The sequence below is a fragment of the Astyanax mexicanus genome, chromosome 6 (genome assembly GCF_023375975.1).
Source record: "Astyanax mexicanus isolate ESR-SI-001 chromosome 6, AstMex3_surface, whole genome shotgun sequence".
NCBI lineage: Eukaryota > Metazoa > Chordata > Actinopteri > Characiformes > Acestrorhamphidae > Astyanax > Astyanax mexicanus.
Genome location: NC_064413.1, coordinates 23,715,100 through 23,741,030, shown reverse-complemented (window position 1 = coordinate 23,741,030; position 25,931 = coordinate 23,715,100). Strand labels below are relative to the sequence as shown.

Here is a 25,931-nt window from a genome sequence, read left to right as displayed (position 1 = left end):
AAGACTAGGCTTAATTCTTGTCTGGTAAACTGACCATTGAATCCAAGTCAAGGCAGACTTTATAGTAGTTGACCCTGAGACCTGGACCAACTTCAATTCAAGACCAAGAATAGGGGCCTCATGTACTAAGACTTGCTTGGAAGTCCTAAAATGTTGCATTACTCAAAGCTAAAATTTTCTGTACGCCCAAAAAAATCCATTCTCATTTGTAATCGCCTCTGAGTATTGGTAAAACACATTAGAAACATACGTACAAATGAAACTGACATGGAGAAACACGCATTCTCACGTTCAAATCACATTTAGTACATCTGACCATGAGCATTAAATGTGGCCTACACAATGTTTTTTTTTATATGGACAAGGCAGAGACATAGCAAAGATCAGAACAAGTCAAGACTGAGACTTTGTAGTAGTCGAATCTAAGCCAAAGATATAAGTACAAGCCCAGTGACCAGACTGAGATCTGTCCATATCAGGTCAGTAATTAGTACAGATCATTTTTGGAGATGTTGGTGTGTTTATATCAGGCCTGTTGCAAGTGGCCAATTTTTTCCACATTGTTTGCATTTTATTACATTGCATCCGATACAAAAAATACTCAAACTTTGGTAAGTTTGCAGCTTGAGGCTTAGGTTTGTAGCATAAATACATGGTTTCTGCTTTGCTTATCTGCTTTAGGTGCTCATGAGTGAAACTTTGCAGTTCATAAATAAAAACAAGGAAGAGTTTATGAAAAGTTATATCCAGTTTATTAAAAAAGACAATTAAGAAGGCTGTGCACTAGTCTAAAAATATTCTCCCTTGTTTCTTTGTTTTCCTGCCAGAAAAATACCAAGACAATTAACTTGCAGCACAACCACCCTCAGGTTCTACAACAATATTAACAACAAATAAATAAAAGCAAATAAATGTAATTTTATTTTCATATTTCATTTGTCACACACAAATATGCAAACGTTAGCTGCAATCAATTAGGTCACGGGTCATCAGTGACTCGAGGTTCGCATTAAAGGGTTAAGTCCCTCTAATTGTCAGTGTCTTTAGGGATGAAACAGAGTCAAGGCCCTGGGGGCCAAACCTCCTGACCTCATTGCGAGGCTCCCGCAGCGGGATTGGTGTGTCCACCACCTGGCAACCCTCTCTAGTTACAGATTAAGACATATCATAAATGCAAAGAAGAAGTGGAAGATTTGGAGTGTAATGTCAGCTCTTTTCTCTAAAGAGGATCATGCAAGCCACGTGGCCTGTCATACTGGACCCCTCCTCTGGCTCACTTCTTCTTGGAGATAAGGAAAAAGAGCTGAGAGGTTGAGGGAGGCACGTTGGTTTGTCTTAATCTCCTAGCCAATGAGAAAAGGCCTATTTAGGAATATTTATGATAAACTTCAGTCTGGGCTATGCTTGCAGAATTAGATTAAGCGAGACTGTCTTGAAATTGCTTTCCTTGATACGAGATAATACACGGGCAAGGAGACTAAATCCCAAGCCTTCTAATCCTGACCTGCTCCGAGTGGGCTCTTATTCAGTAGCCAGAGGATGAGGAAAATAGCTTCTCATGAATAGCAAACAATTATTAAAAGAGCATTTTCATACTAACTGTCCCTTCCTCTTTCGTTCAGCATGCACAACAAACAGCGCAAATTACCACGCAAGCCTCTCAGAGCTTCCCAAGGTCTTTAGATGGGATTTAATGGCAATAGACCACAGAAATTGGATAGCAATATTTTTTAAAACTCTATTAGGGGTGTCATTGAATCAAAGCTTCACAAGCGGTAATGGGAAAGGGTATGTTTATTTTTAGGTAAGAGATTATCAGGTTCCTAGATGGTTCTTGGCCTATGTACATGTTACTCTAACTAATTGGAAGAGAAACTTGTGGGGAACAACATTAATCTGAGCGTCTTCACACTTGCTTACGTTTTCTATTTACTATTAAAAAAGTTATTTAGGAATCTTAACCCTGGTCCTTGTGTAGTATCACTCAAATGTTAACTCAAAATGTCACTTTAATTTTGAAGACTTCACCATGCCCTGTACTAATCATCATGGCCAGGAAGCCACAGCAGTCTGTAGGCGCAATGTGCAACATGTTGGGAGTGTGTCCAGAAGAACACCTCCACAGTCAGCATCCACTTCAATGCAGCTGTCGAGAGGTTGCCATTTTGGGCAGAAATGTTACAGCAGCTGAAGGTGCTGGAGAAAAACAGCAGACCTGCTGATTCAAGCTAATCCTCCTGCCTCATGGTGGAGGTTTATTAAGAAGCGAGACACACTCAAAGTCCTGGGCTCCACAGGGACTGGCCTCTCAGCCTTCTGACCCTGCTCTTTGAGAGAATCCTGGAGTAATCCACCCCTCCAGAGGAATCACCCTGATGTAATACTGAACTCCCAAACAGGCCGACACACATGCTGAGATGCACACAAGCACATGCACACATGCAACACTTTCCCTCTGCCATGTCCCAGTGAGCTTGTTCACCGAGTAGTTTTACAGGCTTTTCTCCCCTAGAGGGACAAAAAGCCTCCTTTTCTCAGAGCTTTAGCGCTGCTGCAATCAATAGGGCGATAAATGAAGCTCCACAATCGACTCAGCTGCGTTCATTCATTATTAAAATCTCACGCTAAATGGATTTGATTTAAAGCACTGGGCCTTTGACATCATTAAAGAGCAGTTTTGAGACCTATCACAAGGAAAGCTGGAATACTAACATCCTGTCCATGCCAGGACTCAGAGCAGTGAAAAACTTTGCATTCAGAGCATGAAGTAGATCAGTACATTCAAATTTATTTATTATTTTTTGGCTAAAAAACACTGACATGCCAAAAGTAATGGGATTAAAACAACTATCGTGTCCCTTTTGCTTTTGCTATGTGCAGTCGATGAAAGCTAAAGATATGTGTGGTGCATCCTGCACTGAACGTGGATGTGGTTTCTACCTGTTCTGCCTGTTTGATGGATAATTCAAGCCAGACGCTGTCAGTCACGATCATTACTACCCACTGCGCTGTATTCTGTGGGTGGCAATCCATTCTTTGGCATATACTAGTTAAAACACGTAGGCCTGATAATTACTTTATTGCATGATAAATGAAACAGTGAAGACACTACTTTTAGCTCGAACTCACATGAACACACAAATACACACACTACAGTATTACTGCTGCTATAATCTTTTACTCTGTAAGATAAAGCATTCTACAAACATTGTGATTAACATGAGAGAAACCAAAACCGCTTTTACTTTTACACATGAAGCCCAGAAAATACTGATGGTCTTAATTACATAAATATATTTAAATATATAAATATAATGGAAATAGAATAGACAAAGAATGTCCCATACATCTAGCACCCATATTCATTCGAACATTCAAGTCAATTTGCCATGAACGTGCATCTGGCCAGTGATTAACCTCACAACTTACAGGTTTGTGCACTGCCAAGATGCCCCAAAGATACAACTTCTGAATTAATTAACATACTGCTATCCCATGACTTTTGGCATGTCATTGTAATACAATTACATGTTCTCTTTTTCTTTTTTTGACAAATTCTTTATGAAACCAACTACATTGAATTTTCCTTGTATATGAAGAGCCATTTTACCTGGCATTTAAGAATGTAATAGTTCTTCAAATTGTCCTGGTTCTATATTGAAACATCGCCTTCACTCAGGAACCCTTAAGGAGCCTCTTTCTCTAAGAATGCATGCATTCTCCTGGCTAAGAAATAAAAGAGAGAAAAAAGCCTTCTTTTCCACCCCTGCCTTCGTTGCAAGGTTTAATCATTATAAACTCTCCGTTTTAGCGACAGAAGACACTCGACCAGTCCTAATCGATATGAAATAAGATTCAGTGGGACTTGCGTGCCATGTTTTAGTGCTTCAGCAGATTGTCACTAAATCTCCCTGCAGTGAACTCTTCCCTCAAGGCCCCTGTCACCCACCTTCCTTTACTTTCCTCCTCCAGCAGGTTCCACTCAGCTTTGTGGGATTAAGGTCGCAGAGACTGGAATTCAGAGAGGCATATAAAACACATTTTTGGGAGGTATCAGTCGCAAGCTTAATTGAGGCTATCTGCTACATCTAACACAAAATCCCTGTGGGAACTGCAGTGAAACATCGTCAGGAATTAGTGCCAGGAAGGAGGCATGGGCTGTCAGACACTGTGATATACCCTCTCTGCTGCACATTAGTCATAAGACCCTTATCTGCGAGCAATTAAATCTGCCATTCTGATTCAGAGAGGAAAACAAGACCAGAGTACAGAGGAAATGTTGACGCCCTGTGAGTGAAACTGTGTGTCCGATGGTGTTGCTCTCGTGATTTGCCCTGGTTGAGCTCATGGCCTGATGTGATCTGCCCTGCTGTTTGTCTGCTGCTACGCTGTTTCCTTTGGCTGACTCCCTATGCCTTCACCACCCAGTGAGACTGTGCGAGAGAGAATGAGAGAGTGAGAGAGAGCTGATCTCACCGGGCAGAAGCGCGCACTCTCTTTTCTCCCTGCCACTTCCTGTACGGATGGAAACTCTGAGAGAGAGTTGGGCAAAGGCACAGGTCCAAAACAGAGATACAAAAGCAGAGGGAGTGAGGTAAGAAACAGCAACAAAAAGGGTACAGCTTGATATATTTGTTCGAAACTTCCAAGATTTGATTGCTGGCAACATTGCTCAAATATTTGTGAAAGCTCAGGTCTGGTTCAAATTCCACTTTGGGGGTTCTTCAGTCTCTTTTGTGCACTCTCTCTGTATTCATATTCTGCCCCACTTTAGACTTCATCTCTATATTTTAGTATTTTCCCTGCTCTAAAACATTTAGAACTTGCATACTTCCAGCTAACAGAGAATGTTCCAAAAACCTTTAGCAACATTTTGAAAAGGTTCCAGGAAAGTTAGCCTATAATGTTCCATAAATAGTGTTCAGGAATGTTCTGAAAACTTGTCACATAGTAATGGTTCACAATGGTTCACAATAACATCACAATGTTATTGGAACGTTTTTTTATATAATGTTCCAAGCTAGACAAATACTAACATTATAAAAAAAAAACTTTAACAGGAACATTCCTAAAATTAAATTAAATTAAATAACATTTAACAGACGTTACAACAGCCAATAACAGTAAATAAAATTGTTCTAAGAACATCCAGAAAACCAGACAGATTCAGCATTCTGAAAATGTTAATTGTAACATTCAGAAAACATTATACTAATCAAAAATTGTTTGCTAGGTTATCTGTTATGTTAAGTCAGGAGTGTTGGGAGCACTGAAAACTGACTGAGCATCCATTAGGACAATGCTACAAAAGGACCGATTTGAATGTGTACTCCACTACATGTGCATGTGTGTGCGTGTGTATTAGGGGTGTCACGATCTCGATATTTTATCGAAATCGAATCGAAATGAGGTCACGATCTCGAGTATCGAAGTCAAAAAGAGGATCGACGATCCCTCCCGCGCGCGCTACGCAAATAGCGCAGCGCGCTACGCAAATGGCGCGGCACCAACACAGCGCATCCTATTCATTTAAATAGAGATAGCCACTGCATGAGCGCAGTCGGCGGGAGTGTGATCACTGTTTTTATCTGTCCAACGGGGGAGGGGAGGGGAGGGGAGGGGGGGCGGGGGTTGGGCGCGCAGGTTTTGTATCTGTATCTAACGGAGGGGTGGGTGCGCGCAGGTGAGAGCGTGTGAACTCGCTGAAATGCGTGTGTCAGTCTGACTTGAGAACACTGACTATAGATCACAGTGAGGTGGATTAAAAATCTTAAACTTATAATTGACTACACCTGTTGCTTTCCATTGAATTAAAAAAACATCTTTCTCTCAGATAAAGTAAACACAAGCATGTTTCTGACTAAAATAAAAGCTTTTCATGAGAGATATAAGTTATGTGTAAATATTTATAAGACAATACCTGACAAAATCTGTTTTAATGACGTTAATAAACATCACTGTGACAGCGCTAGTCACAGTTTCACCACATCACTTATCTAACCAGCCTGTACTGATTTCTGCCCCCCAATAATGCTTTCAATGACCTCTAATAGCCTTTAATAGTCTTCAGTAGCCTTTAAAAGACTTACCTGGCGGCCGTGGTGTGTCCACTAAACTCCGTAGTTATAAACATCCTGAGGTTAGCAGCGCGCTAACTGACCTGTTTATAATGTAATCCGAGCAGTGACTCCGTGTCGGCTGTTCTAACCTGCTGCTGTTAGCTGCTTGGGCTGAAAGATGAACTGTAGTGAGCTGTATTATCCGGTTAGTGGGGTTAAAACCTTTATTTGTTTACAGAAACAGTAAAAACGGACTGGCTGAGCTCTGTAGCCCGTGGCTGGGCTGTACTGAAGTAGTGACTGAGTGAAGAGAGCGGGGCTTGTGCTGCTGCAGCTCCGACTAGTGGTTGGATGAAGAACTGCAGCTTCATGTAATGAGCAGTTTCACCAGCCATCCACACACAGCTCTGATAAACTGCTTGTTTTAATAGTGCACACTGTTGCTACCAAAAAAAGTCACTAGATGGCATTACCATATATATCTTAATAAATAATAATAATAATATTTATAATATTTATAATAATAATAATAATAATAATAATAATAATAATAATAATAAATATATTATTTAAATTTTATGAGGCATAAAATAATAACAAGAAAAAAAAACAAGAAAATCGAGAATCGAATCGAATCGTGACCCTCAAATCGAAAATGAAATCGAATCGAGGATTTAGAGAATCGTGACACCCCTAGTGTGTATATGCGGAAGCATATACACACGCACACACATGCACATGTACACACACACACATACAAACACAGCCAAATGTCTGTAAAAGGTCAGAGCTGCCACCCTGCCTGCCCCAATGGAGACACAATCCAGGAGAACCACAGATCTCTCGCCTTTTGTCGGTGGAGTGGTATTCCTGCCGCTCTCCCGCCGCGAGAAGGTCATCTTCAGCCGCCAGCAGGCAAGGGGCTGCCTCTGAAGACCCTCGGCCTGTTTCCCCAGCACATTCACAAAGGTCTCATCCCGAGCAGCCTCATTGTGAATTCGCTTCTGTATCGCTGCCTCACAAGAACAATGTTGTCAAGCAAGCGTGGCACACATGTGACAAGCCTCATCCTTGTGGGACAAAGAGAGGCAGTGTCTACGTTTTCAGAGCCATGTAAATCTGGGAGTCGGAAGGTAAAATACATCTGTGTTTAAAAGAAGAATATTTGTACTTGTGTTGTTTCATAAGCCATCAGGAAAGAGCACAGCAGCAAATGTATCTGTAAAGGTATTAGAAATCTTGATGGCTGGGCAGTTCAGTGTTTAACCAATCAAAAGGATTGTAGTGTGCTGTAAGCATACAGACCAATCACAGTAAAATTTAGATTTGATCACGTATGCACTATTAGCTATCCTTTTATGTAATATGGATTAAATTAATTATTCTGCTTCTCTTTTCATCTTTTTTTTATAATCTTTATTTTAATACTCTAATATCTCAAAAGTGTTACCCCAAGAGACAACTTGGACATTCCCACACTTGCGTAGGTTGTGAGGTGTAATTACCTGATACTTTATGAAGCAACACATCAAACTGAATGTTTCTATTGGTGATTGGGGTAGCATAGTTGGTAACAACACAGCCTTGCCATGCTACACAAAAAAGTAATTGACTGAGACTATTAACACTACTTTTACATGCCTGTGCAAGTCGCTATGAATAGGAGTGTCATTCAAATAAATCTTTTTAAATTTTTCCATAAGACCTGCATGCTCTACATGCCAATTTCTTCCATACTTTTTTTGCTTACTTAGGCATTAACAGGTTCATGTAACCCCTTTACTCTTACTCGAAAGCTGTAATGTATTCCCCACTTAACTAAACATTGCCACACTGCATAGGCCTTCATGCCGTACACAAAACCCCAGTAAAAGCACCATAACTCACTCATGTATCATCACAAATCAGCATGTATGTACACAAACACACACTAGAATGTAAATGCAGAGCCAAGACTCCTCTGTAATGTCATGATCAGACTCCCCTGCTTCTTCTGTGTTTATAATCACAGGCCTTGCTCTGACACACTCTCTGAACAGGCCGAGGCCGACCACAGAGCTCCACGTTTCTGACACTAACCGTGGTGTTCTCCATCTCCCCAGATCCGCCTCCTTTTGCAATCTAACCTTCAGCTGGACGCAGAGGCTGTAGGGGAGCGAACAGAAATGGAAAGCTGCAGCACCGGAGCACTGTACAAAAGCAGCACCAGTTGATGGCTTGCACTGAGGAGAGGGAGCGGCAGGGCCATTGTCTGCTGCCACACTGCTGACAGGCCATAGAGGAGCCCACACCCCTCCACTCCTCGCTCCGGCAATTAGTGGTGTCACAGTTTCATTAAAGCATCAGCTATCAGCTTAAGCCTGCTCTTTAGTGTACAGATAATAGGACATCCATCCATGCCTGTAGACGTAGGCCTTGTTGAAGAGGGAGGGAGAGAGACACAGAGAGCGACAGTGAGTGAAAGTCGAACTCATTGCTCTGAGGGGGCCGAAACATCTGCATCCAGACAACAAACCATTGATTAATCAGGTTTCAGAAGGTACAGACAGTGGGATAGAGACTTACAAAAGCATTTAGCATCTTAATCCTTTAAGCTCCTTTGTACAGCCACATTCTAAGACTTGCTGATCAGAAAAAATGACGTATGGAGTATTTATAATAGGAATACAGGTGATGTCATAATGTGATCTGTACGTTTCCCATCTACAGGTGTAAAAAAAAATAGGAGAACACAAATACTTTGTTTATTTTAGCATAAACATTGTAAGATTTGATCTTTGTTTTTAAAATATTAAGAGAGAACAAATTTAACTAATAGAACAAAGGGAATGTCTTTTAAAACATTACTTGTAAAATGTACACAACTGTATTTGTATGTGAGAAAAAGGTTAGGACATATTCAGCTGTAAGTGCTTTCACTGCATTCAGTAATACATCCTCACATTTTATTAGTGTCATTCTTGCTAAACAATGATGAACTGTTGTTACTCTTGTGGCAAACTTTTCTCACTGCCCTATATTCTGCGTAAGTGTCCATCTCGTATAAAACAGTGGTGATTCTCTGATCAGTTGTCATGGGGGGGGCGGTGACTGGAAACAACTGGTCCTATGGATGGTCCGATCACAACACAGCCTTTCAGAGGTTGCTTTAGACATTCTGAAATGCAGAATCCAAAGCCTAGCCTGAAAAATGCTCTGCACTGTTCTCCCAGAACTGTCAGATGTGTTGTGGGCATCTTTGTGGGTGCACAGAGATTTCAGCTCTCATTAGGTGGGCACAGCTTGTCCTGCTTGGTGTCTATGAACTGTAAACAGCCACTCCTGCTCATGGTGGCCAACATCTAATGCCATCATGTAAAGTTTATTTGCATAACTGTAGTGGACTGATTTTTCTGAAATTCTGTACTCTGTAATTTTTGTGAAACATTTGGCTGGAAACCCGACTATTGACTGGGTCCAGATTTTCCTCCTTCATGCAGCATTATTTCAGTTGTTTGATGTTTAAGTTCCAGATTTGGACAGATGATTTCCCAATTTTACATTTTAGAACACTCTGATACTGTAGAACATTCATAGAGGGCTCTGCGATGGAGAGCTTGCATAGTAACAGTAAAATAGTAAAATTAGAGGTTTCATATGAAGGAATGAAAATCTGGACCTGCCAACAGGTTCAGGCAGGGTTAAACCTCATGGGTGTATACTTAAGTATACAAATAGCTGAATAAGATTTTCTTTTTATTAAATACATAGAAACTAATAAGTTAGTCTGAATCACCATCGTCACAACATACAACCAAACACTCTTCGTCCTAGTATCTTAATGTGGTCTCACACCAGCATGAGAATGGGAAGCGTGTATATATGACTTTCTAAATATGACACTCACACCTCAGTCCAAGCATGAAACAGTTATGACAGTCAGGTGCAAGAAAGAGCAAAAAGCTCCAAGTTTTCCCCACTTCCACTCAGAAGCTTAAGGGTGGGATTTGGATCAGAAAAGAAAAAGAAAAAAGGGAAAGCGCTTTTGATTTTAGCACGTTCATAAGCCAGGCTGTCTAAGCCATAGAACGAAGCTGTGCCTGAGTCTTTCTGTGTCTAACCTTTCACGGCTCCTCACCGGGGGTCTTAGTAGAGAAGCACCGGCAGCGGCAGCCTCTCCTCCTGTGCCGATGGAAGGGGAGGTGCTGGGTCACTCTGGGCTAAATGGGCCCAGGAGAGCACAGGGACTGCTGGAAAAAGAAGTAACCTGGTTTGTAAAGGTAGAATGGAGTTAGCGGGTAGAAAGGGAGCCGCTGGGATCTGAATGTTCGTCACGTCTCCACATCCAGCCCTTTGAATTATTTATTGAGCTGTGTGTGTATGGGGGTCCTCACAGAGCACCGTTCCCCCCTAAGCAGGCAGGATGGCGATTCCCGCTGTTTGATATCGCCTCCCCTCCAGTGACTAAACAGGGGCTATGAAAAAGTTCATGGCTGAAATCAGCTGCTGAAGTGCTATTAGCCGTAAAAGAGACCCCTATTCAGCTTGGCTAAGTAAACCCTCCATGGGGGCTGGGGCACCATTCACGCTTGAAAGCAACGCTTAAGAATCTCACAACAAACCAAACTGCTTCAGTTTAATCCACCTTTCACTTAAGGAGAAACTTGTGCCTTCATTAATTGCATGGGCTCGTCTCTGGCCTCGTGTGTACACTGTTATACACAGTACATGGAAATGTTTCTCTTAAATGAATTATTATTAACTCTTTAAATTCTAAGACCCCATTAATAGATCCAGGCTTTATACAACAAACTAAACAATCAATAAAAACTGCTTTCAATTAATCTTCTGGAAAAAAAACAGTACCTTATCTGCTTAGACTGGAGACTGAAGAAGTAAATAGAATTATTTATTTTATAACCCTTCAAATTCTAAGAGCCATTAGCAGATCCAGACTTCATACATATAAGCCAAACAATCAACAAACCAATTCAATCCATCTTTCGGGAGAAACTATTACCTTCATTAACTGCCTGAGCTAAACTATGACCTCACGTATACACCAGACAAAGGTTCTTTTACTCAACAAATAAAATTATAAATTAATTATCTATTTTAATGTGTTTTTGAGGGTAGACAGGCTTGTTGTGGGTTCCTCCTGGCAAAACGTCTTGTAGTCAGTTACACAGTATGCAAACCACAACTAGTAAAGAACCTTGGAAGAACCCTTTTTAAAGTGTGTAAAATCATTATTTCTGCCCTTTCAGGGTGTTCACATTAAGTCCTTCTCTCGCTGAGAGAAAATGATGGCAGGCTGGTTCTACTGGACACTCTGGTGTTTATAAGGTCATGTAATCTCCTGTGCATGTTTTAAGTCTAAACAATGCTCCACAGCAAGTTTCTGGAAAAGATATCATGGAGATATCATGGAGGGAGGGGGGTGCACCAAGGGAAGCTTGTGTAGCTTCTGGCACAGCACATTAGTGGTGCTTTTATCAGATAGTTTAACCCCTTGCAGTTTCAGTGAGCCTATATTTTAATTTCTTATATTGATGCACTATATCTCACATATCTCACGTATTAATGAATTTTCACATTCTGTTCTTATTCAAGCATTTAAGAGGATTAAATACAAACTTTCGAAAGACCTCAGAACTTCTTGCTTGATACTTTCATGTGTTTCATTTCAAGTGAATGCAGGGGTCATTCTGGATGTTTCTCTCCACATGTAGCACAGAGCTGAGAGAGAGTGAGAAACAGAGTGCAAGAGAGTAAGTGAGGAGAAGATATTCTGGGTCTCTGCAGTAGTAGCTGGGTTAGTGCAGGACTAGATGGCTCTGGGGCGGCTCCTGGGCCTGTCCCTGTTAATGTAGTGCCCCTGGACAAGCCTGAGGCTCTATGACTCCAGCAGCATGCATGCCTGCCTGTCATTTTACCTTCCTGTCTGTCTCTGCCAATGTCTGTCTCTGAGAATGCCTGCTGGAGTGTCCTTGCACTACTGGCTGGCCTGTTCCACTACATCCTCCTTTCCAGGAAAGCCTTCTGCCTCAATTTCTACACAGTCCTCCAGCCTTCACCAACTTGTCTGCCCTCTCTCTATCAATTCTATAAGACAGAAAGAATAGCCACCTGCAGACAATCAACCATGACTGCTACAAAATAAACCACAAGCCCTTTTCTTCAAAGCCGTGGTACTAACTCTTGATTCCTCACGCTCATCCACAACGCATGTGTTGAGCAGATGAGCAAACAAACCCTTCTTAGCCGACAGTTTTAGAGAGATACGCTCAAGTTTTTGTCTTCTGCTCTGGGATTTGGGGTACTAGACGAAGAAGAAGTTGAAGAAAAGGCGAAGCAAGTGGCGCCACACAGAATGATTTCCTTTTCTTTTTTTCCAACAATCTAAACAGAGGAGGGATTTGCCCAGTTTGGCTTCAACTGGATTCGCCACTGGAGATTTGCCTCGTTTATCTTCTTGGAGGGCTTATTTCATGGCGTTGCATTCTCACAGAATCTTTTAGAGTGTTGAGCTGTGGCACTGGTGGTCCTGCTAGGCTGCTACCACGGAAACTGTCTTCAGTTCAGAGGATCTGCAAGACTAACCCTCCAGCCCATGGGAAAGTGCTCTATAACACTGTGTTCAAGCAGTAAAAACACAATGTCTTGAAGCAAGACCACTGCTACATAAGTATGTCTCCATTCCAAAGCCTCAGAGTCTCATTTGAAATAGCAGTTCTACAGACCCCAATGCACGCTTTCTGGGTCTGGTTTTAGCTGGGCAAACTCTCAGACCCAGAGGAATGATCAAATGATAAAGCTGGTGAATGCTTACACAGCCATATCTGAGCATGTGTGGCCAACTTCCAAGTGCAGCCTTCAAATGTGAAAATCAGTCATGTGTGGAGATAAGCCTTGTATTTATATGCTTGTGACCCCGAGAATTACAAACGGAAATAACAAAGGCATGTCGTCATTTTATATTTAGACAGTTCAAAAAAGCCATTGCAATGAATATCACGTTTGTGTTTAAAAGTACTTAACTATCTACCTTAAATTTTTTAATGTCATGTATTCTCTATCTGACTGTGTGTGTGTGTGTGTGTGTGAATTTAGGCTCTTATAAATTAGCATGAACATTCACACACATGGAATATGGGCAGTGGGCACACACTCCCAGAGCAGTGGACAGCCTCTGCTGTTCCTTCACTCACCCATCCCATTTCCTTTTAGTCCAGAAGATCAAACTGGTGTAAAGCCTTATCTTACATCCCATATCAGATTCCACTTTTCTAGTCTCTTGTTGGGATTTTTGAAATAGGGTCAGTTAAAGGCTCTTGTAAGACCCTTAAAGGGCTTAGGTAGATAAGTATCAGCAGTTTTGGCCTAAGCTCGGTTCTTTAACCTTTAGGCCAGGGCAGCCACCTCGGCCCTTTTGATGGTAATCCAGGTGAATTTAGTCCCAATTGCAACATGTTATAAATGTGTATTTATAAGCATATAAATAAAATAAATACATAAAGAACAAGATTGTATATGAAACAAACCTAAACCTAGGAATGTTGTAACTTAAAGCACAGTTTTTTGTAAACCAATAAACATTTCAAGGGGGTTTTAGAGGGCAGAAAATATTGCTGCCGGTATTTTTTTACCGAAAAAAAATTATTTTGCCACATTTTGGTCAAAAGGAAAAAAAGAAAAAATCCAGAGTGCAAACTTCAAATGCAGAGTGAAAGAGAATCTAAATGTAATTCATAAGATAACTAATCATCAATATGATTTGTGTATTTAATTACATTAGAACTGTACAGTAATAATTACAATGGGATACTGAAATCCATTTCAATTTAAATAAATTAATAAAAAGAGTGTAATCTATTATTTAGGCCATCAATATGTATTGCCAACTTACCAATTAATAGGTTTACTCTCCACACACTGAAGTGTAACAGTATAAAGTCATTTGTGCAGTTTTTTGAAAGAAGATCCAGATGCCCACTGCTTCATTAAAAGTATCGGCTGCTGAAGAAAACGTATGCATTCCTCTAACTTACAAGGGCTTAGCTGGCTTCAGTGACAGCAAAGCCGAGCTTTGGGAAGCAGTGTGTCCTGCTTTTCAGCCAGGGCCCTCCTTCTGATTACAAGTTTAGCCCCTAAAAGGCTCAACTGCTCTAATTTTAAGAGTGTTCTTAACCTCACTTAACTTTGCCCATGCCACCAGAGACTCCTCTCACATTTCTTACAAAATACACCCCTTCTCTCTCTTCTCTCTCTCTCTCTCTCTCCCTCTCTTACTTGTATAAATGGATGACATACATACAGGGCTTCATCAATCAAGACCACATGAAATATGGGGTGTAAAGGAGTTGGCCAAGCCCCGGGGTGCTTAATACATCTATAAATCCTCTCTGGTCTGAAACGAGGGGGGCTAGTAACAATGACCCAAAAGCCAAAAACAGACACATGTAGCACCACAAATAAACACAGCACATGCTAAACCTGGAGATAACGACACAAAAGTCAGGCAATGACAACTAAAAGAAAATGGAGCATTCTCTAAATAAATAAGCTGCATTTTGCCAGGTTCTCTCCAGCGAGATTTCCCTAACTTTGCAAATAATCCACTTATGAATATGGATGTTTACTGTAAAAATATGGGTTAAGTACACTTCTCAAGGGTACGGCAGCACTAGCCCCCTCTAGCAACCTGCTGTTCCCTAAGCTCTGCTGCACATTTGTGCCCGGGGTGCTCAAAGCCCTTGCTTTCATCTCCTCCAGTCTAATGCACACACACTGATCCTCTTGGACAGGCTCCTAGGACAGTTAGGATAATTAAAATGATGCTAATGAAGTACAGTATATATACAATATAATGGCCAATTAAATATTTACATACATTTTCTTTTGAACACTTATTCAAGCCTAATGCATTCGGCAATAATAAAATCAATTCAAGCAAAGAAGGGTGCCCCACTGGGTGCTAAACTGTGTGTGCAGCACATTATCCAAAACTTTCACCTCTATGAAATATGAAGGCTTGCAAATTTTTTTATAAATATCAATATTAATTTTCCACTTAAACATTTTGAATAATGTTTATAAATCACTTCCCCTCTCTCAGAGGGGCTCTACTGGAAACACCTTGTGGGTATCCTTGCTAGGCTAATCCATAGCCGACTGGCTTTTACTGTCTCTTTTCCCCAGTGTCCACTCTGTCCAATACAATCTCAAGCTGAACATTGCTTAAGGCCACCAAACCTAGAAAAGAGAGTGGTTATCTATGCTAGAGTAAAAGCTAATATCAGTTAAGCAACTATAATCTCTCCAGCTAGCTAAGCCCACACCACATCTAAAAGACACAAAAAAAGGAAGAGAACACTGAACATTTTTGAGAAAGACCCAGAAATAATAATAATAATCAATAATACATTATGTTGTGTAAAGAACAAAGGAACCAAAGAATGCGGAGGCATGTGCTGAACGTAAAACAGTGATTTATTTAAAATTTAAATTTTTTTGTAAATAACTTGATACAAAAACCTCTGAGCAATTTTATTCACAGTCTAATTAGCTGGCTTAATTTTCAACCTAAAATAAGCAATAAACGCATTTAGCAGCTCAGCAAAAAAAAACTGTTCCCAAAATATTCTGACTGTATTCTGAGTGTAATTAGGATTTTATAAATGTAATATTTACATAACCCTTTAAACCTTCAGGACCCATGAGTGTCAAATTCCTCATTTACTATGTAAACCAATATATCGTCACTGTCGCTCAAAAACACTGTCCTTGTTTTTACTTTATTTTTTTACACTGAGTCAAAAAATTCTTGCTTTTTTCTTTCTTCTATAAAGTTACCATTTTGCAGACTCACGATTTCTGCATGACACTGAACATACTGTTTCACAGTATTTGTTTCCCCACAATGTTTACGTGAACTTTTCTAAACTTTTTTAAGAGCTAGGTAATTACCAGACAGTTACTACAGAAACATGTTTAAAATACATTGCCTGGTGCCAGAGGCATGCTGAGTTTTCTAATGTCAAAGCTTAGGCTTGTCACAATAGATATTTTTTATTACACAACTTATTATATTATCAAGGCAATATGCTTTTATATTATCAAAATATATCATGACAATGCAGTTACACAATTTCAAAAAGCAATGAACTTGTTGATTTAACATTAGCGAGCCAATACCAGTATAATTAATAGTTACATTTCTGTAGTAATAAATAATGTAAATATAAGTAGAAAGGAGGTAGATCTAGTATGATTATATGTCTAAAATCTGTATTTAGACATACTCTAAACTGCTTCAATGTGGACTTGTCCTAAAAGTGATGCAAGTCATACCTAGTAACAGTGTTTAACTGCTATTCATAGTAGTTCTTTACAAAGCTCCTTTCATTATCTTGTGTATGTTTGGAAAAGGTGCAGAGCCGCCCTGCTTAGTTTTTTTGGAAAGGTAATTAAGTGGGAAATGGAGAACAGTGGGAGCAATGTGGAGGCCCAGCGGAACTGTGCTTTCTATTTATTCCTGAGTACAGTCAGCTGTGGAGTGGAGAATTTTACTGAGAGCAATGATGCAAAGAAATTCTGCTTCCATTATCAGATTCCTAGTAAAATGCTGAGTGTACCTTTTTAACCAATTAAACTTTAGGCTTATGATTTTAAAATGCGTAATTCAGTAACTACTATGAGGTACTTTTAAACTAATGCATATGTGGAACATGAGGTATACATGAGGAATATTCTGAACACATTGCTGAACTCTTAAAAAACTTTATTTTCTATAGCATATGTTTATACTAAAACATCACATAGATCCAAAAAACATTTGGGAGATTCTTTCAGTAGCTATTTTTTTATCTTCTTCCTTCTTTTATTCTTCCATTTACCAGTAAAATGTTGTTCTGTGTGAATCATTTTTAGCATTTCCAGCAATCGTACACACTCTCCTGTTTTTCCAGATCTCAACTTGACATCCCACATAGGGGTGTTCCTTGTCGTACGTGATAATATCGCCAAAAAAACGTAATATCGTGATCGATATTATACCCTAAAATATCGTGCCATATCACATCACATTATCTTATCAGAGTACTATTTTTATTGCCGTTTTTAGCAAATGAATAATCCACACTGTTCTAATTTCCCATTATATATCTACTAGAGACAGATTATATCTGTCCTGTATTATTTATTTTACTTTAATCCTGGATATATGGAGATAATTGCAGTGCGTTATTAATATCATGACATTCTGGATCATTGACTTCTGTTAAAAATCTGATATATTTTTTTTAATATCTCAGTTATCCATATCATATTGCAAGCAATAATACAATTCTAAAAAAAAAATCAAATGCAGTGTTTTGTCATATCGCCAAAAGTATCGTTATCGTGAAAATACCATGAAATATTGTGATATTATTTTAGAGCCATATCGCCCACACCTAATTCCACATCCCACAAAAACTGAAAATTATTAACTACATTTAGAACCAAAAATAGCTACTGTACCTGCAAACACTTTGCTATCATCTTATCATCTTATCATCTTTTCGTGTTTGTAGGAATAATTTACATACATTTTTAGAGCATTAAGCAACTGCATAAAATATTCCAAAGCTGCTGGTTGTTGGGACAAGTTTTTTTGAGTATTTATGAAGCTTTATGAATAGCATCACCTCATTTTCATTTACTACGACTGTAAGCAAACCATAGCCCTACGAGCTAATTTAGGTATGAGACAAAAAGCTCCAAAGGCCTCTGTTTTAAATATTGCGGTATATTTAGCAAGTCACATTGTCTTGTTTTCACTATTCAGGCTGAATGATGGAAGGAAAGCAGTCCCCAGTACGCAGATAGGTTCAGCGCCACTGCTCACTCACTGCAACACTGACGGGATTATTAATGCTTTTAAATTAGTCCCTGTCATTCTGAACACAATCTCCTGGTGGGACATTCATAAGTGTATGAAGTAGCACTTGTGCACAGTCAAAAAAATACAGATGGAGCTCAGAGGGAAGCAGTGTGTTTCCATTGGTGTCCAAGTTTTCTAATCAAGCCTCGTTGACATATGGGCCAAAAAGTCGGGCATAACAGACTGGTGTTAATTGGTTGGTGCAAAGTCTGAATGGCAACACTAAAACGCCAATTTCATCTGTAAACATGAAGCAGTTAATCATGTCTGAGCTAAAGACCACATCCACATCCATGCCATCCCCCCAACTCCACCCCCTGCGTCCAAACATCGAGTCCAATTAAAATGACTAATAAAGAATCGTTCAGAAAAGGTCTCCTCTGCCTCATCTGCAACAAAATACCAACAGCATGGGCAAAAAATATGTGTGAGGAAATAATTAGAACATCATTAAAAAAACAATTTGGAACTACATGGTTCTTGCGTTCACCGGCAAATATTTACACCTCCTCCATTTAGCAGAGACGTAAATAAATCTCAGGGATTAATGCTGGGCACTGAGGCTTGGCAACAATTAAAAATGTCACTGTATCAGAGAGAGGAACACACACAGGACACACAGGACGGGTCTTTTTGGCCGGCTAGAAGCCAACAGCTCACAGACATGACTATTGTTCCAGTGTGTTGTTTTTTTAAGGCCTTAGGGTTGAGCAGGCCTAGCTGTGCCGAGGCAGGCCAATTTCCTGTCCAAAATCCATGCCTACGTGTGACATCAAGGGCCCCCTTTACTGCTTCCTTTTGAAAAACAATGGGGTCTGCACACAATTAGGTCGAGCAAACAGTTAAAGAACTAAAGTAGGCCTCCACACCGTTAATGACTCAGTGGAGAGCCATAGTAAACTCCTCACTGCTGCACAGACACAGGCTGAAGACACTAATGGAGATATTCGCCTGTGGTGATGTACGCCGGGACAAGTGGTGAGCGCTGGGGAGGGGTTGGTTCACTTAGCCACCTGCTCAGTATGTGTGTGTGTCACCTGGTTGCACCTCGAAAAAGCGAAAAATAAGACGTCAGCAGCAGCACAAAGCACCAAGAATGCTCCGCACTTTGATGACCCAGGCTTATAATCAAAGCACTAATGAAACAGCCTTAGAAAATTGGGGCAATGCTGGCCCGTTGTGGATTAATTAGCAGCGTTTTCGAGCGCACTTGGACTGACACAGTCACCTAAAAAGAATCCTCTCCACTCACGTAAACAGTGGGCAGAACGGCATAGCAGCAGCTTTTCTATTATGGGTGCTTAATCGCCTTGGTGTTGGTTTATTTGCTCTCGTTTATGAAGCATGGTGGTATTGCATGCGGCTGCACTAACAGACCACCTGGCCACCCCGTGCTGCTCAGCAGGCCTCAAATAGGGCAAGCGGCTGATTCATTAGCTTTTATGCTCGCTTTGGCCCACTCGAGGGCAAGGCCCACTTTAATTAGTGCGGCCACGTTTGCTCAGCATCTTTCACAAAGTCATGGTCCTGATGGGTAACTGGGATCCCTGCACAGGGCGCCAACATTTCTGGGGCGCCACACTTTCCTAGGCCCCCAGTGACTGCTGGAGAAAACTATTAAAAAAGGACGGTGGAGGTCAGTGTTTGTCTATGTGTGTGTTGCTGTGTTTGTGTGTCTTTCACTCTCAAAATATCACCACAATGAGAGGAAAACATTACAGACATTCTGGCATCGCAGAACTTTTAACCCCTTGAACTTTAGACCTAATACTGTCTAGAATACAATGACTGTGTATAAGCTTGTACAGTGCAACATCTCCAAAATGAAACCAGTTAGCATTCCCTAAGCTAACATTGGTGCATTTGTTATTTTGCCACATTCAAATATTTTTTTAAATGACTGTAGGATTACATGTAGTTATTGATTTAAGTTATTAAGAATCTTGGCTAGAACAGGTCGGCTGGACTACATGGAGTACCTGAGTTTCAAATCAAGATGTCAAGTAACTTGTATAGTAAATTATACTATTATTTATCAGACAGTTACTAGTTTCTCACCATGTTGCAGTCTGGTGTTAGCTAAAATATCTAGCTAATACAGCTGAATGTTAGTGTAGTTAGACATGTAGGATTTGTATTCAGTCTAAATTTATTTGATCTCCATAAAACGGAAATAAATGAGCATCAGCATCCATGCAATATACACTTATTGCTTAGATATTAATTGAAATAATTTGCCTGTATCATATAAACTTGCCTTGCTTTTAAATTAAATAGCCTAATGATATAGTCATCTGAGGAGTGAGCTCGTTTGTAAAGTAAATTCTACAAAAATAACTACAATTTAAAAGTACTGTTTTAGAAATAAACTGTACATGCACTCATATCCAGCCTATAATAGCACATTAGCCTCACCAATTTACTTTATAGTTCTGAGTTCAAGAAGCTATTCAGCCTGCTTTTTTTACCAGGCATGTTACATGCTAGTCAATCATTATTTACATTTTACACTTTTAAAGGCACAGTACTAAAAAAAATAAAGAAAAAAAAAACAAGGTTATACAATGCTCATGTAAACAAGATTCCTGATAGTTTTTGGTACCTAAACCCATAAAGCACATTAGTACACACTAAGCAAATATATACAACAAGAAAAATATAAGGTATATGGACTCTGATGTTTACTATTTAGTAACCTCTATTACAATTAGTAACTGCATATAAATTATTTTTATGGTTTAGCAGCATAGCACTATTTCACTATAGTAATACCATACATACAGTAGTTACATGAGAAATCTGCATGTAGTCATAAATGCATGTTTGTGTGTATGTGCTTGTGTGTGTATGAAAGAGAGCAGGAGCAGGGGGTCACACGCGCAGACAGAGGTGTTTACAGAGCTCAGCCACTACACATGCCAGTCCAGTGGAATGTTGCAATGGGATGCTAAAAATGCTCAGCTCAGACTGGCAGGTCACCTACATGCCCTTTACAGTACTAGAGTCTCCTCGCTCTGCCTGTCGGTTAGTGAGGCGAGAGTGAGGCAACTCTTAAACAGAGAAGAGGCTGCAATATCAATATTCTCAGTTAATACTGTGTTTTAACAGTGTTATTACTTTAGCTGTTATAATCTGGCTGACTCGCATATAAGCAAGATCCAATTTCATTCTCCATTGACTCGAAAAGATCAACTCAGAGCATTATATGGTACAATTAAAGCACGCTGACAGCTGCTCTGCGAATCTCATTTTTTTACCGGTAAAACTCTGCGATTACACAGAAACCTGTGACAGAATGATAACACTAGACTGCACAATTACACGTTTATATATATAACTGATATTTAAAGCACGTCAGAGTCAGTGGGAAATGTTTAGTACGACAACTGGCTTTTATGCCTCTGACACCTTAGATAAGTTTTTATAGTCCGTAGAAAATGAAAACGATTTGATTTTAAGAGCCCTTCACGACTCTGGAGGTTTGAAGCCAATTATCTCTGAAAATCACAGCGGTTAGAAGGAGCCCAGTCTTCCCACAGCTTTCACGTGTATAAATGTTCTACATCAACAGCAAAGAGCAAAGCGAACAGTGAACAATGAAACTACCGACATAATGTGCTGCGTGTCTGCAGTGCAGCTGTAACAGTGAGTGTGATGGTGAATCCACGGAAGAGGCTGTGAAATCTGACACAGCTGGGAGAATAAGAGAGGATATCCTTTCACATCACGGCCAAAACAACAAAGCAACACCACTCATGCTTTAGGGTCAGTAGTCCTAAGGGTTATTTGTTACGTAAATATGACATTAGTCACCAGAAAGGCTGAAAAAGTGTTTGAGAGTTTGTGAGAAGACCTTGCATCTTCAGCACTTTTTATACAGCTTTTAATAAACATAATAGTTCTAATCCTGCTAAATAATGTTGGGGAGCTTGTTGTATGTGCTTAATAATCTAGAAAAATAAGGAAGTCTGTCACTTTAAACCTAAAAAAAAACTAATAGTGTCCATATCCTCCCGTGTGTCCACAGAATGCTTGGTGCCAAAGTTATACTACTACTACAGACTCCAGAGCAGGGCTTCAAAGTCAGGACTGCTCTGCTGGTCTACATGTACGATGGTGCCACCAGCAGGCCGCTGTGCTCACTGCAATAAACAGGCGAGACATCCAGGCCTGGCTTTTTACAAGAAAACTTCAAAGCATACAGATGATACACCCAAACAAAGAATATACTCAGAACAAAAATAAAACAAGGATTGCATTATTTTAATTTCTACTGCTGAATTAAGACACAAAGGTATTTTCCTGTTCCTGAAAAAGGGATTCCTTAATAACAAAAGGCAGAAAATGTTTATTTTGGTCACAGTTAAGTTGCAGAACTTCCAGTTAGACATCAGGTTTACGTCAGCTAGCATCCTACACTCCCTCAAAGAGTTTTAGAATTACCAGATTAGACATTACAGTAAGTAGCTGCAGAGCTGAAGATGAACACAGTAAGCTTATCTGCTGTAACCCCATCTCTCCACTAACAGAACACGCAATACAAAATGCAAAACCAAACCGAACATGAAAAACACTCAACCACCTTAGAGTAATAAAACCATAACAACTAAACCAAAATAATTTGTAACTTCTTGTGTTGTTTTTTAAATTCCCTCTTATAATATCCAACACATTTACATATTAGTCAGAAGTCAGTAGAAAATCATAGACAGATAATGAAGCAATTTTCCTTGTGATTCAATATAGAAAAATGGCTAAAACAGCAGCGTAAATTGGCTATACATCCCACTAACTGCCTTTGTCTTCAGTAGCATACTTGTAAAAGTGTCAAATACAAAAACTTAATTAACTTAATTAACTCTTAATTTACTTATTCTATATACAGAAAATATCTGTCTTTGCTCTATCTAGGTGTTTGTGACAATGGAGTAAACATAGATCCCAACCCTGTATGAGCAGTAAGGGCTTGGTTTGATAAGATTAGGCTTCCAGGCGATTACAGCTCATCCACAAGCCCCTGTAGGACTAACGTTAACACAGGATCAGGCAACTGCTGGACACTCTAACCATTTGAAACTGAAGGAAAAAAACGTAGAAGAAGTGCTTGATAAAAAAAAGGAAATTAATCTTTGACAGTTCCAGACTTTTCTTCCAATTTCAGACGTAACAGCTTAGATATTTCCTAACAGACCATTAATTGTGGTTAATTTTCCACAGTTCCACAGTTATAGTTTACTCCTAAACAGCCTCGCAAAGAGCTTCTTAAAGCAAACAGAGTCCTCATATACAGTATGCTGAATCTGCTTTGAAGCTGAAGTACTTTCCAGAAGCTAAAACTAATGTTTCATAATATATCGATTTAGCATTGTCATCACAATTTGGGTATAGACTATAATGACACTGCTGGATGTGCGGTATTATGTAAGGAAAATTTTATTTAAACTTTTTGTTTGTTGCTGCAAAAGGAAAATCAAAACTGTTTTATTTTTGTATGACATTTTCACCACACTGGGTAGATTATATCTGCCTAATATTATTTATTTTAGTCGAATACTGGATCACAGAGTGCACTGTTAAAATTATGACACAGTGAATTACTGACATCGTGTAAAATCCTGTATTTTTTATATCACAATAAATATTGCAGAATGCAAAATTGTTGCAATGTCATTTTATTCCAGTTCTAGCTAAAATAATTAAAACTGAGGAGAACAATAAGAGAAATCATAGTGGAAAAGTAATCTCAAATTTCTGTAACAGAGAGTGAAATTCTAAGTGAATCATTGGTAACATCATATCAAGAATGTAACTAAGCTCTTAGTCAGAATGTATTTATAGATCTGTAGCTCTGTTGTAATCACCAGGTAAAAATATTAAAACTAGGTAATATCTGAAATTAGAGTTTCTACTAATAATGATACAACAATACAGAGCTCTTTAATACAAATATTTACTAACAAAACATGAGTTTGGACTTGTTGTATCGCTAAAATTAATATACAAAAATACTATTCCCAAACAGCCTCGGACCTATTCAAAGCGGACTGAGAGAGACTCCTCGTTTTTACTACTGGAGTCAGTTTGAAGAGGGTAGTTAACGACAGCGCTTTTCTGAAGCTTAAGTTGTTCCCTAAGGTAAATTCATTGAGGATATACGAGAAATGCCGACTTAAAACTGACTACGACACAGTATAGATGGCATAAAAGTATAAAATCCTTCAAATATGCAAAAATAAACTTTTTCGAAGTCAGTCTTGGTCTAAAACAGACACCTAGGCTGTGTCCCAAACCACAAACTCTCACTCTCCTTAACCCAGGAGAACAACACCAGCAGCTAAAAAAAACTACAAAGCCTTTATTTATTTGTAAAATTTAACAACTATTAGTTCGCTACAGTAACACAGTGAACTGGAGTTTAGTGGACATTATTAGCTCGGATAGAGGAGTGAGACAAACTTGTGAACATCAGCGGAAACCCACAACTTCAGACCCCGCTTAACCGCCGTACCCCGTTTAAAAATGCCTCCCGGACTCCGGGGGTCTTAACCTACCTCTGAAAACTTGTCCCCGAACTGAAGCCAGTAACGCGAGCAGAGCCAGGAGTCCAGGTAAAACTCCGTCCATGGCGCTCAGCCCGCTCAGCTCCGGGGTTAAACGGGCTCCGTTCTTCTCTCTGTCTCTCTTTCCGCAGCTTTAACGGTCACTCTCGGCTCCTCGCGACTCTCCGCGCGCGCTCATATACAGGCTCGCACGCGCTCACTGTGTGGAAACAACTCGCCTCCTGCCCGCTTCCGCCCCCCAAAACCCGAAAATACCACCAGTGCCGCCGGTAACAGTGCAGACACACTACTATACTACTACTAACTCTACTCGCTGAAACTGTGTGAGAGAGAGAGACTGTGAGTGAGGAGTGAGTCCCTCCAGCGGCTCCGCGCACTCCGACTGACTTCTCGAGACGGCGCTGACGTCACCGGAGCTCTCCAGCAGCGGAGCGGAGCGGGGCTGGTCGGTGGAGCTGCTGCTGCTGCTCCTGGAATGAGTTGGTGGCGGGGTTGCTGTAGGGTGGGGTTTTTTAGGGGGTTTGGGGCAGATTTGGGGGGAGAAATAAGCCTGAAGTGTCTCTGTTTTTTTTTTTTTCTGAGCTCTGTAGTGAGCGGTGGGCTCGGCTTTCTAACTGAGGGGGACTATTTGGAGATGTTTGGGGCTGCTGTGCATGCGCACTCCGCTCGGCTCGGCTCCTCAGCGCGCTGCGCGAGACCGTTACACACGGAGAGAGAAAGAGAGAGAGAGAGCATACAGAAGTTTCTGCTCTCAAAGGAGCAGCTGGAAAAGGAAGGAGGAGCGAAAGAGGGAGAGGGAGAGAGTGTGTGTGTGTGTTTCTGTGTATATGTGTGTGTGTTTTAAGGGGTGGAGTGAGTGAGGGGAGTTGTACCGGAGAGCCATAGGCCTAACTGTTCACTAACAGAGTTGAGGAAAGCTTGTTGAGCTTTGTTGAGTTGAAAAAAGTTGAAATATGAGCTGCTCCCTGGATCCACAAGATAAACAAAGGGGGGTTAACCCTTCACGTTATGATGACTCGTGTTATTTTGTAATTGTTCGAGGGTCACATAGAGTGACATAATGATATAAAGTAAGAGCTGGCTCTTAATTTTTGTCCACTTTAGTTTACAGAAGTCTGAAAAGTAAGTCAATCACCAGTTACAGTGGTGCTTGAAAGTTAGTGAACCCTTTAGAATTGTCTATATTTCTGTGTTAACATTACCTAAAACATCATCAGTCCTAAAAGTAGACAAAGAAAACCCAGTTAAAAAAAATAGACAAAATTATTATACTTTTCCTTATTGATTTATTGAGGAAAATTGTCAAATATTACATATTGGTAAGTGGCAAATGAGAACCTCTAGGATTGGTGGTTAGTTTGCAGGTAAAATTGAGTCAGGTGTTTTCAGTCAACAGGATGACAATCA

General features: G+C 40.1%; 1 protein-coding gene across 16 annotated transcripts in view; it reads right to left on the bottom strand.

Annotated features, from left to right (window-relative positions):
• Positions 1 to 25,238, bottom strand: part of ptprma (protein tyrosine phosphatase receptor type Ma) — a 278,929-nt gene extending 253,691 nt beyond the window's left edge. For 8 of the 16 annotated variants that reach the window (XM_049480692.1, XM_049480695.1, XM_049480693.1 and 5 more), the window contains exon 1: positions 24,516 to 25,238. In XM_049480692.1, the coding sequence (XP_049336649.1) occupies positions 24,516 to 24,588 (73 nt within the window). In that variant the 5' untranslated portion in view covers positions 24,589 to 25,238. The remainder of the gene's footprint in view (positions 1 to 24,515) is intronic. The other 8 variants (XM_049480694.1, XM_049480698.1, XM_049480701.1 and 5 more) reach the window with 2 other exon arrangements.
• Between the last annotated feature and the right edge of the window lie 693 nt (positions 25,239 to 25,931).